The following is a 14635-nucleotide window of genomic DNA, read 5'->3' on the forward strand; positions in this document are numbered from 1 at the left end:
ACAATCATGAAGCTGCCACACGCCTCCCTCAATCCATCAAAGTTTATCCCATGTCTGCTTTAATTTTCCAAAATTTTTAAGATACGAGCAAATCCCCAACCTTAAGCAGAACCTGTCTTCATCTGCTGTTGAGTGTTTAGATCACACTCCTGCAAAAGGAAACACAAATTTTGACAATTTTGTAGAAGACATGCTGCTGAACCATGATGATGTATGAACTTCCTTGTCGCTTTGTTACAAGTACTGTTCGAAGCAACACCTGAAATCCTCTTGGTTATAAAATCCACCTTTGTGACACAAGAATTAAAGATGCAATAAAACCCTCAGAATAGTTGTTTTCTTTGTTTTTAGTGGATACCCTTTTTGATTACATGTTTTTGCTTCTTGTGGTAGTATTGTTTGTGATGATCCACTACCACCAGCACCTCCACCACCATTTGTCGTATTGACCCTGTTACACTCTGTACAACAACTGACACCCTTTTCGGTGTTCTTTCAGATTTATGATACCTTGTTTTACTTTTGCACGTGCGTACCTTCTTACCCCCCGTTGCCTCTACAAAACATAAAACTCTATATAGCTACCTGTTGCAGCTAGTTCTAAACGCAAAAGATCATTTCTTTTTTATTCCCAGTAGGCTTTTCTGTGATAACTGTTCCTTTTTTCGTTATGGGGTTTTAGTTTAGTGTGAAAATGATGTAGGAACCATTTTATTTTGTTAGTTTACATGATGGGTACAGAGAATTGACAATATGATATTCTGGCTAGGTACACTGCTTCATCATATCAACATGAAGATAAGGACGCGGCGATATGATAGATAATAAACTGTAATTTGTTTTGTACTGTGGACGTAAATTTAATTCGCATGGTATTGTAATGATTCAAAGATAAGAACATGTAAAGCTGTTAAATTATTTGATAATTGATACATATATGATATGCTGCTAAACTCATAGATCTCCGATGGAGAGCCAAAGATCATAGAAATCTAAAGTAAAAAGAAGGCAGCAGATATATAGAGGGAGCAATAGGCTTGTGTGTAAATAGTGGAGAATAGCCTCATTCATGATGAATCATATCAGCAGGAGTGATTGATTGGTTTGAGGGATCAGGTTTGTTGCATGGAAGGTCCTCCAATTCTTCCATGGCGCAAGCAAAGGAGGTTCCAATTTGCATGTCTGCTAGCATTTGGCGGAGATCAGAAGCTTCTTGTTTGAGGCGTGTGTTCTCTTGCAAGACTCTGTCATGGGACTCGGACATATGGTTGAGTTTGTCAATCAAGTTGTGGTTCTCAGTTCTGAGCCTAACAACCTGTGACCAGAGTTCATCCAAGTGCTTTTGCTTCCTCATCCTTGATCTGCGGGCGGATTCTCGGTTGGATATCATTCTCCTGTGTTTCCTTTCGTCGATGATGTTAAAGTGGATTTCATCAGCTTCATCAGAAGTTGAGTTGCTGCTGAGGTATGAGGAGGGAGGAGCAAGAAATTCAAGGCCTGAATGAGGGAAGTGGCAGTTTGGAAAGTTGCTTAAGAGGGTGTTGAGATGGAGGTTTGGATTAATGTCAGTTTGCACAAGGCCAAAGTTGGGTGGAACTAGGAATGGATTTTCAGGTGCTAGATATTGGACTCCTCTTATCTCACTAGGAACCATGGTTGGAAGTTTGGAACTAGTTTTCAAGACTATTCTTTTTGGGTATGGTTGTAAGGTGTATTGAGAGTCTGAGATGATATTAGAACTGGGGAAGCTTGTGTTGGAATTGGGGTGAATTTATAGAAGATGATGGCCAAAAAAGTGGGGTCAGTTTTGGAAGAGATGTAGTACTACAAGAGCTTACATGAGCAGAAATTCAACAATAATTGGTAAGTGCTCCTAATGTATGCATGTGGTATGAGATATACATTCAGGGGAAGACCACTTTTTATCATATAAGTGGCTGTCCAGAGTCCATGTCATAAAGTTTTTGGGTTATATGTATGTGGCTATGTGTAATAATGTTACTTCTATCTAATCTATATGTTATCTATGGCTCTTTATATCTTCACTTTACTCATTTTTAATATAGTGTTGTAAATGTGTAATGGAAATTTAAGACTTGAAACATTCAAGTTATTAAATGGCATTTGTGGCCATGGTTGCAGTCTGGATTCCTCGTGATCTTTACTTAATAGAAAATTGTTGACAAAGAAAAGTGATGAAATTGCAATTAGGATCATAAAAACGTCAAAAATATTTATTACGGTCCATTGAACTCTTTCATAAAAGTAAAACCCTGTTTATAGTTACTGTTTGATGTGTTTGTAGTGGTCATCATCATAATGCAAATGTTGCAGCCGCGTCATGTAATGTGATTGCTCATTTAAAAATCCTTTTAGCACATTACAACAATGCATAAATCAACTTCAAGAGAGCTTTTCTTGAGGTCTCTATCCAATTTTGTAGCAATACTGAAACCTCTAAACTCTTACACCCAATAATTTCTTTTCACGCATGACGCAATATAGGCTAGTTTAAAAGATGTTTGATGGTCATTAGTTTTTATAATTATGATGACTCACGAGCTACTAAAATATATATATTAGATGGACTATGCTGGAGCTATTATTTTTTTCTAAAGCCTATATTTAACAAGTGAATTTTAAGTCTAATTCAATCTCACAAAACCGAATTATGAAATAAGGTTTGCACTCACTTATACATTCTAAATTGGTTTTATCTCTCGTCGATGTGGAATTTCCAACACACACTCTTCACACTAAAGAATATAGATCTTGAACGTGAGACTAGATATTAATGGGTAGTCTAACAACGGCCTGATAACAACAAACGAACAATATACCTAACAAACAACAAATATCGCTAAAACAAATTCTAACCAAGATATGATACCATATAAAAAATAATTTTAGTGTAATATTTCAGATATTAGTGTACTATATTATATATAACATCCTATGATTTTTCATCTATAAAAAAACGACGTCTATACAAATTATAATAATGTCTAAATTATAGTTAACAGAATATTTGACCTATCTTAACACTAAATTTCAACCATTCGTCTTGTAAACTGTTCTATTAGCCACATGAAGGAAAATAAAATTACGAATACTAGGTGTGAACCTGATTACAAACTTTGATGTTGTGTTTACCAGTTTATCGGGGTTCTTATTATAATGTGATTTTAAATTATGTTCCTTGGTGCAGTTCTAATCAAAATGATAAACTATAAAAAAATAGGGTCATAGGTTTTGGAATCCATTACTGAAATAATAAAATGACTTGTGTTGAGTATGGTTTTCCTTTTCTATCTCACTTTTGAATTTTGATCCTTTACGTTATGCTTCCTCGAAATTGATTGGATGGGAACTGAATAGCACTATGTGCATGAGATTATAGAAGCAGTTTATGAGATTACAGATGTCTCAAAAACACTGTAGTAACCATCACATTTGAAGAAGGTCTTCATCGCTTCATGTTCACTCAACACCTTGTTTGTGATCACAACGTATCAGAGTCTGCCATATCTATTTTCTTCTCTAAAATACTACTTCATAACTTTGTAGTTGCCTAAAATACCTTATTAATCCTATCTCGTTCAAGGCAACAAAAAGTGGAAGAAACTTTTTAACATTTGCAAAATGAATATAATAAGCATTGTTCGTGATAACAGTTTTAGTTATTTTGCTAATCTGTCTCTGTATTATGGCCCACATGCATGACACCCCAAAAGATTAGATATAAAAAGTTTAGGCAAATATAAGAGGCTTGGCTGCAACTTGCAAATGCAAATGTCATTGTTTTATGCTTTAAATGTTGTTAATTTTTTTGCATAAAAATGGTTATATTACTGCATTTTACATATATAAACATATTAGGCGATTCCGCACTATTGAACGTTTCCCTTCATTCTATACTAATCTGATAAGGGTGAAGTACAAGATGGTTGGTATGAGGAAAAGAAAAAGAAAAAGTCAGATAGTGGTGAAGTACAATTAAAGAACATTCGAAATAAACCATATGTGAAAGGGTAGTAGCAGTATTAGTAGTATGTGTTGGAATTTATGTGGAAGATCCTTCTAAGTCCTTTGTACTTTATAAATTCCTTGTAAAGGGCATGTCGTAGTGCTTTGCCATTATATATGTAAAGAAAATGATATTTTGACACTATACGTGTCAGAATATGGTTGGACGATTTTAAATTAAAAAATTAAGAAGCAGTTTTCTATCTGGGTGACACCACTTTCAAAAATTCAAAACCAAAAACCGAATCTGATCATACACTGTTTCTTCTAGTTAGGGCTGGATTTCATGTTTAGCTAAGAAATTTTGTTCCTTCTATATGCAGAACAAAAATATAATATTGAAGAATCTAGTTAGGTGCACCACAAAAAGCACTGTTTGTTGGATGCAAGTTAATAGTGAAATTCTGTATATATCCTAACACTACGTGAGAGATTTCGGTTATCTGATCAATCGAGACAATATGTTTTCAAAAAGGAATTAAGAAGAAAACTCTACTATATAAAACACACGTAAAATTTTGTATAAAGTTTTATAATTTGATTACTGAGATAATAGAATTTTTTTGTTTCGATTTCCTTTTAATTGAGACTTACAAATTTATTGAAATTACAAAAATGTCATTGTATTTTCTTATATTTCGGTATTTTAACAATTGAAGTGTATTAAACGCATTAGAATTTACAACCAGTATAAATAAAAGTTCCAGGATGTCTTCAGACCAGATTGCACTCGTTGCATATTATGTATTATTCTCATCTATTGATATTACCGTTCGGTCATTGACTGACTTGAGCGTCCGAGTGCCTTTGGCAGGTATCCACTCACCCGGTCCAGAGAACGAGGAAGGAGAGCTAATTTGGAACACGAAGAAACAATCAGAAACCGTTCGACCTTCAACAGGTGACCACCCTTCTTTCAGCAGACCGTTCGGTCTTCCATGTCAGAAAAAGTATTCAGTCTCCATCGACCGTCCCGCCTTCGAAGTCTTTTGTACTTGCAAGCTCTGGTTCATTATGATACAGGATATGGATTAAAAAATATATAGAGAGAATAAATTAGAATAATCCGAAGAGTTAGGTAAGAATTTTCATTATTCCTTCCACTCTATTGCGAAAGCTTCAAAGAGCTATAACCAAACGACAAGTAACTAGCATTAACATTTATTTCAAGGTGGCAGTCATAGTTATGCGGATAAATGAATCCTATGGAAAAGAGAACTCATCATAAACAATTGTTATATATATACAAATGAAGTTTGATTTAAGAATACGAAAAGAAGCCAAAAATAAGATATTCAATTGCTTAAAACGTTGACATTATTATTGTAACGTTAAAATGTTTCGGTTGTAAAATCGAGTCATTTTAGATATTTATTATTTTTCGTAGTTGAAAAAGAATAACCTAAAAGCTTGGAGAGCAATAGCTATGGCATGAAATAAAGATTGAGTAGATTATTGACCTGTTTTGTATGATGTCCTTTTGAGGCACGGGGGTGTTAAGGTTTAGCTAAGCACAGTGTAGAGCATTTACCATGGAAATTAGTGGCCTACAAATGCTCATCTCATCGGAAAAAGAAATAAATAAATAAAAAATGAGGAAAGAAAAAGTTGGAGCAAAACATGATGACACTATTAAGATGTGTACACATTTGTCCAATTTCTGTGGTGCTTCTTATTCTAGTAGGGAGTACGGAATTGTCTTGTCTCCCCTTCTAATACCAATTCTATAATATTTTTATTAGCAATAAATAACATATAAATAAAAGAACGAGGAATTACATGTTCCATCCCATGTACAAAAGTATCAATATATAATAAATAAATAAGAGATGTAAATATGTAAACTTTCACTAATGCAAAAAAAATAAATAAATCGTATTTTACTACGACGTAACTTATGAAAACGTTTTGACATTTTTGTAATTTCTGTCTCAAAGTATAGGTTATTATTTAAATAAAATTGTAGCTTATGCTTTGGAAACTAAAATACAAAACTATGGTTCTTCAAATAATCGAAACCTATACTTTGATTATCAGAGTATAGGTTAAGGTTTTAAAAAAATTGTATCTTATATTTCTTTCAATAGAATAGATTTTTTTGAAATTTTAATTTGTCTACGAATGTCCTATTATCATATTAGAAATATTGGAATTAAGATTAGAGCACTGCAATAATTAAGAAAATTACAGATACTTGGGAAGCACTTATGAAACTCCTTGTTGGCACGTTAAAATTCGTCAGATTATCATAATAAATATGTTATTGTCAAGAGGAATAGAGCTTCAGTGGGACCCTGCATATAGGTGAATCAATCACTATTCATGTCGTATGGTAAACCTTCATTCCTTTTGTATCCATTACATATAACATGCATTTTAATGTAGATATATAACTTCATATTCTGTTACAAGCACAAGAGTCGGGATGAGCTGTCCACATTGATGAGGTTTTTCATCAAACTCATCTTCAAAAGGGATCTGACTAGTTCGTTCATTAAAGGTCTTAGAGGACCCATTTAAACAAACACTTTTAACATTATTTGCTTTAAACTTTAAATTTATTCTACTATATCCTTTACTTACATTATGCATAATGTTGAACAGGAAGAAATTTCAAGTGGACTTTCACATGTCATATCTGAGCATGAGTCATGTTTTAATGCATAAAAAGAGTATAATGATGACGATGACATGTTTAGGACACAATGTTGAGTCGATGTCGTTGGTGGGAAGGAAAAAGGACGAGTCTATGGAGCATGACAACTTGTTAAAAATTACACTATGGGAAGAGATAGTCTTAAACATCAACCATCTTCTTCCATTAGTGTCGATGACGTTGTTGTCCAACTCACATGGTGACTAGAAAGATGTCACCAGGAATACAATGATTTGACACAAGAGTTTGCCAATTCAAAGAACTGGTCATGAGATTGCTATCTGAGTCTTCACAACCTCACTTCACTATTCTTCTAACCTAGTTACAACCCTCTCTACCACACTCCATTCCAAACCATCCCATATCAGTCTAGCAACCTTCAAAGTAGTATAGCGATGAACAAGATCATAAAGATGATTGTTTAGATTATTAGCTTATTATTTATGTTTATGAACATATATTTTTTTGTCCCTATATACTTATGTTTTATAAACATATACTTTGATTATGTATATCAACATCTTTTGTTGCATATTGTTTATTGAACTTAGGTTTTGTGGTATATTGTTTATTGATCAGGTTTGATTATCTGATTTTGGGGTATAAACACAATATCACATTGCATCTGAATCTACTATGTCCTTATCGACAAACTTACTGAAGGATATATCTGCTGGTAATTATTGACGAAAAAAGTCATTGGTAATTATCAAAAGATTTTTTTCGTTAATAATTACTAGTAGATATATCATTCAGCAATTATCGATGAATTTGTCCATCGGTAATATCTATGCTTAATATTCATCGATAATGGTTATCGATAGTGAAATTATCAATAAATTTCTAGTTCTCGTTAATCCGTCAAAAAATATATATTTTTGTCAAAAATATATCTTACAAACAAAATTTGATAGTTTTCCCCATTTTTTTTTTTTGTAGTGAACCCATTCAAGCAACATTCAAGTTTTTAGTTTTTGGGTTTAAACCCATTTTCCAGATTTGTTTCTGCCTATGTTTTTTATGTTTACGTTTTTCCATTTTTCTATGCATTATTCATTCTATTTTTATGCCATAATATCAGTTTCTTGTATGAGCAATTTTATTTTATATCAGTTCTCTTGTGTGGTCAAAATTTAATTCATGATGCTTGGTTCATAAATTTAGATTTTTTTTTTTATTTAGGATCATATTAAAGGAATGTAATATCTCCACTTTATTCAATAAGTCCTCATGAACTTAAATAGTGAAGGATCTGCAAACACAAGAAGATGTGTCGAATAATATTATTAGAAAAATTTTATCAATTGATTTGATATAGCACTTTTTTCGAGTATAAAATTTTTTGCTTAAATTATCAAATGTTTGACTTTGAGATTAATTTAAACGATAAACACATGTTATTCAAAATATTTGTTACAATTTTTAATGAAACTTTTTCTTTAATGAATAGTAGTTTAATATAGAAAACTTTTATATTTGAAACGAAAACAGAATTGTATTCTTTATGAGAAAAATGTTGAATTTTACTATATCTCGGTGGACATCAACTCATTCCAATAAAAAGCTAGGTATGAAGAACAAATATAAAATGGATAATCTGATTTAAAATTAATTAATTAATTACAAGCCAAAAAAATCCAAATATGTCAGCATTGGATGTGTTTTTCTATTTATAAACAAAGTTCTCCCCAAAGACAATGAGATAAACTATGCAAGGATAATATAAATTGCTTAATGATTCCCCAGAATAATTTCTAAATATGAGCTGTAAGTATAAAACAAGAAATTACAATCCTACTATCAGCTCGGTATTGGGCCGCTAGCTTATGACCCAATGACTCAATCCTTGGGACGGTGATTTATCTTTCATTGAACAGTGACTATTCAGATATTTTATTTTAATTTACGCGATCAATATTTAAGAATTTAACAAATTTAATAATGCCAAAAAGAAATAAATGTTGTTTATTACATTCCTTCACTCTTAGATGAAAACACCAATACATTCCTTAAGTCCTATACATAAATCGAAAAAGAAAAGAAGAAAATCTAGCTCCTTTCAGGGGTCCAATGTGGGAATTCTTGGCTAAAATGCACAGACACAACCCTAGAATCCAATAACTCCATTATGGGTGTGAAATTCACGCACCTTGGTACCTTATATTGATTTATTGAAGCACCTCTTGAGATTGCATAATCCATAAGCTCCTCAAAGGTTCCATTTTTCACAACTCGTATTTCCAATGGCCCAATCGAATGATCCGCAACACGACACTGCCTGTACACCGAGTTCAACGACTCCTCCATCTCCAAACAACACCGATTCAACACCTCCTCACTCGGTGCGTTCGCCGACTCCTTGCTCAACAACTCCCAGTAAATAACATAGTGCCCAGGAATCGTTCTCGTGTCTGCATAACTCGTGTATTCCACCACACTCGTGTTGAAATCAGCCAAGAGCTTCGAGGCATTCTCAATCCCATTCTGCAACTCCGACTCGTCCGTTTTGTCGGAGTCAATGCTCAGCAACACGTTCTTCCGCCGCACGAAGTGGAACTGCGGCGCCGAGTTGTGGAATCCGGTCACTCGGAGTATGTCCCCGACACGATACCGGTAGAGTCCCGCATATGTGGTGATTACCAACTCGTATTCCTTTCCGACCTCCACATCGACCAAATCCACCAGTTTTGAACTGACAGACCCAGAATTAGGATCGTGGAGAAGGAATTCAAAATATGCCATGTTTGGCATGATTGTGTACGACACCTCAGAGGGCTTGCACATTGGATTAAGGTTTAATCCGAAGTAGCACTCCGAGGAAGCGTACATGGTGCACGCAAGGGGTAATCCTCCGCTGTAGTAGTTAAGCGTTGGAATGTATTGGGCCATGGCCCCCGTTACGATCACGTCCAAGTATTTTGTATTGGGCCAAATTCTTGTGATCATTCCTTCCCAATTTTCCTTCGAACATTCTTCTGTCATAAACTCGGCCAATTCCGGGTCGGGTTTTACCACTTTCTCCATGTATTCCCTTATTGCAGGATCCGTGATTTGGGAACTTAGGGTTCCAGATCGGATATCACGGACGAGTTCGGGCCAATGGAGTTGGAGGAATCGGATGGCGCGAAGGAGGCCGGAGGCAAAGACGGCGCCAAGGCGGAGGACGTGCTTGCGCTCTATGAGGCCACAGAGCATTTGAGTGTACATGCTTTGAAACGAGTCGGGGCAGAGAATTGCTTCATTTGGACTCGTGTACACATTATATGGGTCGAAAGGTCGGGTCTTGAAATGATCACTTTTGTAGTAGCTTGTGAGAACCGGACGGGCCATTAACCCACCCGGTGTCCTTGTTTCGGCCTTCACGAATAAAAAGTATAGGCCCTTTCCCTTGTCCAAACCCGGCACATAACTGTTCCATTAAAATAAATAAATAAATAAATAAATAATACGATCAGGAAATAGAAATACTCATTTTTTTATTATTATTTTAAAAGTATAAATTTATATATAAAGTTATTAAAAGAATATTAATAGAATTATCGGATAGCACGCCTACATTTCAGCTAAATTATTTGGTGATGAAACTTACAGGTTCATAACTGGCATTAGGAGGCTGTATAGAAGTTGGCGACGATCCAGTTCTTCCTTAATTGTTGGCATCAATTTTCTTTCCCCTGCTGAAGTTCCAGAACTGCATATTCACATTCCAGAACACAATTCCCAAATTTCTTTCAGTTCCCAATATTAAAACAAGATAATTGATTAGTTAAAATTTATTTATGTATTTTTCTTAAGAACTAGGAGTGATATATGAAATGAATTATATTTAAAATAATTAGAAAAGAAAAAGATAAATGTTTATGACCTGGTGAGAAATTCAGAGATAGGATGAGCGGACAAGATAGGGGAGCAATCACCGTTCGCGATACGTTGAATTTCGGACTTCACATCCTCGTAAGAGATAACGGGAACCTTAGACTTGAAGGTTTGACGATCGGAGGCGCCTCCGAGTTCGAAGCGTTTAAGGTACTCTGTGTTAGCGTTGCGTGTGAGAATCTCCGCCAGCACCCTCTCTTGGACGGCGTCGGCGTTTCGGGTCATTTCCTCGATGAACTGCAGCGCCTTCGCGTCCTTGTCGCACGCCGGTGGACCCAATGGGCACGAAATCGGTGAATCCACAGCCATAGATAGAATTAAAAAATTGAAGATTTAATTAGAGAAGAAGCGAAAATGTTCTTGATCGAAACGAGAATTTGAGTTACTCTGTATGAAAAGAAGAGATATAGAAGTGGTGGTGCAGTGAGAGAGACAAGCGCACGTTGCAGAGTTTATATAGAAACTGAGACGTACCTGTGCGTATGTGTCTACACGCTGAATCATGCCATGTCATCTGTGTGGGACCCACGTGGTGAGATTTAGATAAAGATTATTTTATCCTTTTAATTTTAAAATAAAGTTAAAAAATTGTATTATGTATATGCTGCCGTGTGCCGTCCATTTCATATAACATATTGTTTTTACTCGATAGTAGTTTTTAATAGAGGAAATACACGTTTTATTTTTTATTTATTATGAGTATTATTATTATGTGGTAGAATATTAATTTTCAGTGTCATTAGAATATTAATTTTCTATGGTCGGTAGTTTAATTTTCGTACATGAGATGATGTACGGTTATTATGGGTCGTGTAATTTGTTTTTTCTTGAGGCAGATAATAATAACTTCCTGCAAAAAGCTTGGGATTAAATGAGGAGAGTATGACATATAAAAAGATACTTTTGTCCTTTTTCTCTAGTCATTGTTAAATTAAATGTACGTATAGAAAAAGACATGAGAAAGAAACATCATACTCTGATTAAGATCTTTTGAAAAGTTCTTACACGAAAATTTCTCTTCTAGCATTATTTTTTTTTTATGTAGTGTATGATGCTTGGTTAGTTAACAATCTGATGATTGATCACCCAATAAAGAAATGACTAATTGGTTGAAACCAATAACTAATTAATAATTAATTTAAACAATAATCGTTATAGATAATTGTACTATAATGGTACTTAGATAGATCGAGAAGGGTGTAAGGAAGATCGGGTAGGGGATAGCATCGATCGGAACAAACAATATCAATAGAAGATAAGATGAATCCCATGACACAATTCTGTGGAATGATAAATAGCACTCAGACAGATCGGGAATGGTACAAAGAAGATCGGTCATGAGCTGGCACCGATCGGAGAATACTGTACCAATGTCAGAAAATGGAGTGAATCCCAGTGTGGGAATGAGAGGCAGTTGCGGACAGTTGATGAAGATATTTGGCGAGTTTAACGGAGCGAGAATCTAGGAAACACGAAGCAGTAGTGGATAACGGAAGAATGAGGCAGTTGCGAATAAGATGGAGAAAATTACGGGAAGTTCAGGTACGTTCTAATGCAGCTCCTATTAAAGTGGAATTATTCCTCTATAAATAGGGGAAGACAACTCAGGTAAAAGGCTGATTCTGATTTTGAGAGAAAAGAGTTTCTTAAGTGATCTAGCTAACTTGATCGTCGGAGTGCTAACGTACAGATACACCCCTTTTCAGTTTCTAGATCGCTAGCAGATACGTGAGAGAGAGAAGATCGTGATTGGTGCTTGTGAATCGTGGTCTCACTTTTCTACAAGAACAATAATTAATAGGAATAATAATTAATAATTAGTAATTAATAAGAAAGATAAAAGTCATTAGTTGATAATTAATTTTTTTTTATTCATTTATCACAAAATTATTAAGTAATAAAATCTTTAATTTGAAAATCTTTTCTCCAAATTAAAAGATTTATAAATTATTTAGTGATCAAAGCTTGGAAGCAAATGATCATTCAGATCTTCCACCCCTAAAACTGAAACATTTTCTATTTGAATTTGTGAATTATACTAAATAAAATTTTAAATGTTAATTTATAGCAGAAATATATATTAACAGTAAGCAATTCACTTTTGCATAGGAAACCGGTAGGAAATGCGAATGGTTGAATTCGACGACAACTTGGTGACAACACACGACAGTTTAGGTTGCCTTTCAAACATGTTGACTGAAACGAGTACCATTAGAATTGACGAGTCGCGTTGCACAGTGGCACACGCAAGCTAAAGCAAACACTTATTCAAAAGCTACTTTCCCTTATTCATACTCCTTTTAAAAAAAATTACATCAATTAAACGTGTAAAACAGAATTAGATTCTTTAACAATATAAATCTTAACTTTTTAATTATAATTTATGATTTTATTTATTTTATAAATCTTGATAAAAAAAATATTTGTGTTTCTGTATAGAATCCGAGACCAAACACTCTTTAAGCTCCGCTCTTCTTTGACTCTCTTTCAACATTTATCACAAATTTATTTCTTGACACTGGACGGTCGTGACCTGCAGGTTAACACTCCGACGCTCAAGACAGCAGGGTCAAAAATAGGGTAAAGTATATTTGATTAGATTAAAAGTCAATACCAGGTTTAATATGTCTGTATTTATAGACATTAAGTCCAATAATAGAATTAACTTCTTGTAACCGTTGTACCTTACTCCGTAAAACTCGTCCCTTACTGCAATCGTCACATCCTGTAAATTTCCTTTTCCGTAATACTCGTTCATTAATGTTACAAGTCATCCTTTAACGTCGTCTACACTCTTTTCATAACTGGAAACTCCCTCCGATCTTTGTCCTAACCGATCGGTCAACCACCTCCTCCGATCACACATTTCACCTTCGTTCTCGATCCACCGATCAACCATTTCTCCCGAACATACATAATACGCAAATTGTGTTCTTATAGAAAATCATAGAGGTGTATTTATTTTTGTATGGCACTAAAGTCTCACTTGCTAAACAATTCTTTTTGGGAAGATTCTTCGATGCTTAGGGACTAGTGAAGTCAATAATTTATGTAATTACAATGAAATAACGTTGTTAGAATTTTATATACGGCAGTTGACAATCATTAGATTAAGTGTGTCTTTGCTATGATATTTGAAGTTTTAAATTCACATAATAAATGTAAAAAACGAAAATTAGTGAAATTAACTTGACATATATAAAAAAAATAATCAATATCATTAGCATGCATAATATATATATGTTTGATAATTAAGAAAGAAAAGTGGGAAGAAAAAGGTAGAGCAGGTGGTGTAGGGTTAAGAGGGGACAAAGTGGGGTCCAGGTCACGTAGACATAGGCAGAAAAAGGGGCAAGGAAACGTGGGTGAGGGACCACGCATGTTAACCAAGGAAGCACAGTGGTAGTTTTCGTTTTGGAACATTATACGCGTCGACCAACCGCGGAACCCATTTCTGGTACCATTGTTGGGCCGAAAACTATGTTTTCCACGTGAGCCAGATGCTCATCTCATTTTTCTATATCCTTTCCTTCCACAGAGGAAAAAAAATTGGAGACATCTTCTCAATGCAATTTAAACATGCCTTTTTAGTTCAAGGAAATAAGTATGCAACTTAAATGACAATATTTATACCTACCCGGCCTAACTTGCTCCTATATCATCTGTAAAATCACTCCAATATCATTTGTACGTCCCAAAATAATGATAGGTATAATATTCTTGACTTCAAATGCATCAGATTGTTTTTGAAATATTGGTAGATAATGCTTTTATTAATAATTCAAGGTACATGTATATCTCAATTATTATCACGAGATATTAACAAAATTTGTTAATATATTCTCTTGTATTTCATGGGATTGAAAGATCTATAAATACATTATTTTATTATATTAGGTACACATTCAATTCTACTTATTACTCTTATACTATTTTTATCTTTCCTAAATTCTTACATATGACATAACTTTTAATCATGGTCAAGTACACTAAAAAAAAGTTAGAATTATTTATAAAAAGTAAACTTGAGTTGTTGTTATCATGAACCATCAAGGAGTTATTAGTAGATTACATTTA

At 34.2% G+C, this 14635-nt stretch overlaps 2 protein-coding genes across 2 annotated transcripts; both read right to left on the minus strand.

Moving 5' to 3' along the window:
* Positions 1–881: 881 nt before the first annotated feature.
* LOC106777263 (basic leucine zipper 43) lies at positions 882–1869 on the minus strand. Its single transcript, XM_014664829.2, has one exon. It carries the CDS (start codon positions 1652–1654, stop codon positions 1064–1066), a length of 591 nt encoding a protein of 196 aa, XP_014520315.1. The 5' UTR covers positions 1655–1869; the 3' UTR covers positions 882–1063.
* A 6730-nt stretch (positions 1870–8599) lies between these two features.
* LOC106776303 (probable indole-3-acetic acid-amido synthetase GH3.1) lies at positions 8600–11000 on the minus strand. Its single transcript, XM_014663709.2, has 3 exons — positions 10548–11000; positions 10272–10373; positions 8600–10091 (listed from the first exon to the last, which is right to left on the minus strand). The coding sequence occupies exons 1-3, from the start codon at positions 10865–10867 to the stop codon at positions 8732–8734; spliced, it is 1782 nt and encodes a 593-aa protein (XP_014519195.1). The 5' UTR covers positions 10868–11000; the 3' UTR covers positions 8600–8731.
* Between the last annotated feature and the right edge of the window lie 3635 nt (positions 11001–14635).

Source organism: Vigna radiata, chromosome 11 (genome assembly GCF_000741045.1).
Source record: "Vigna radiata var. radiata cultivar VC1973A chromosome 11, Vradiata_ver6, whole genome shotgun sequence".
Taxonomy (NCBI): Eukaryota; Viridiplantae; Streptophyta; class Magnoliopsida; order Fabales; family Fabaceae; genus Vigna; species Vigna radiata.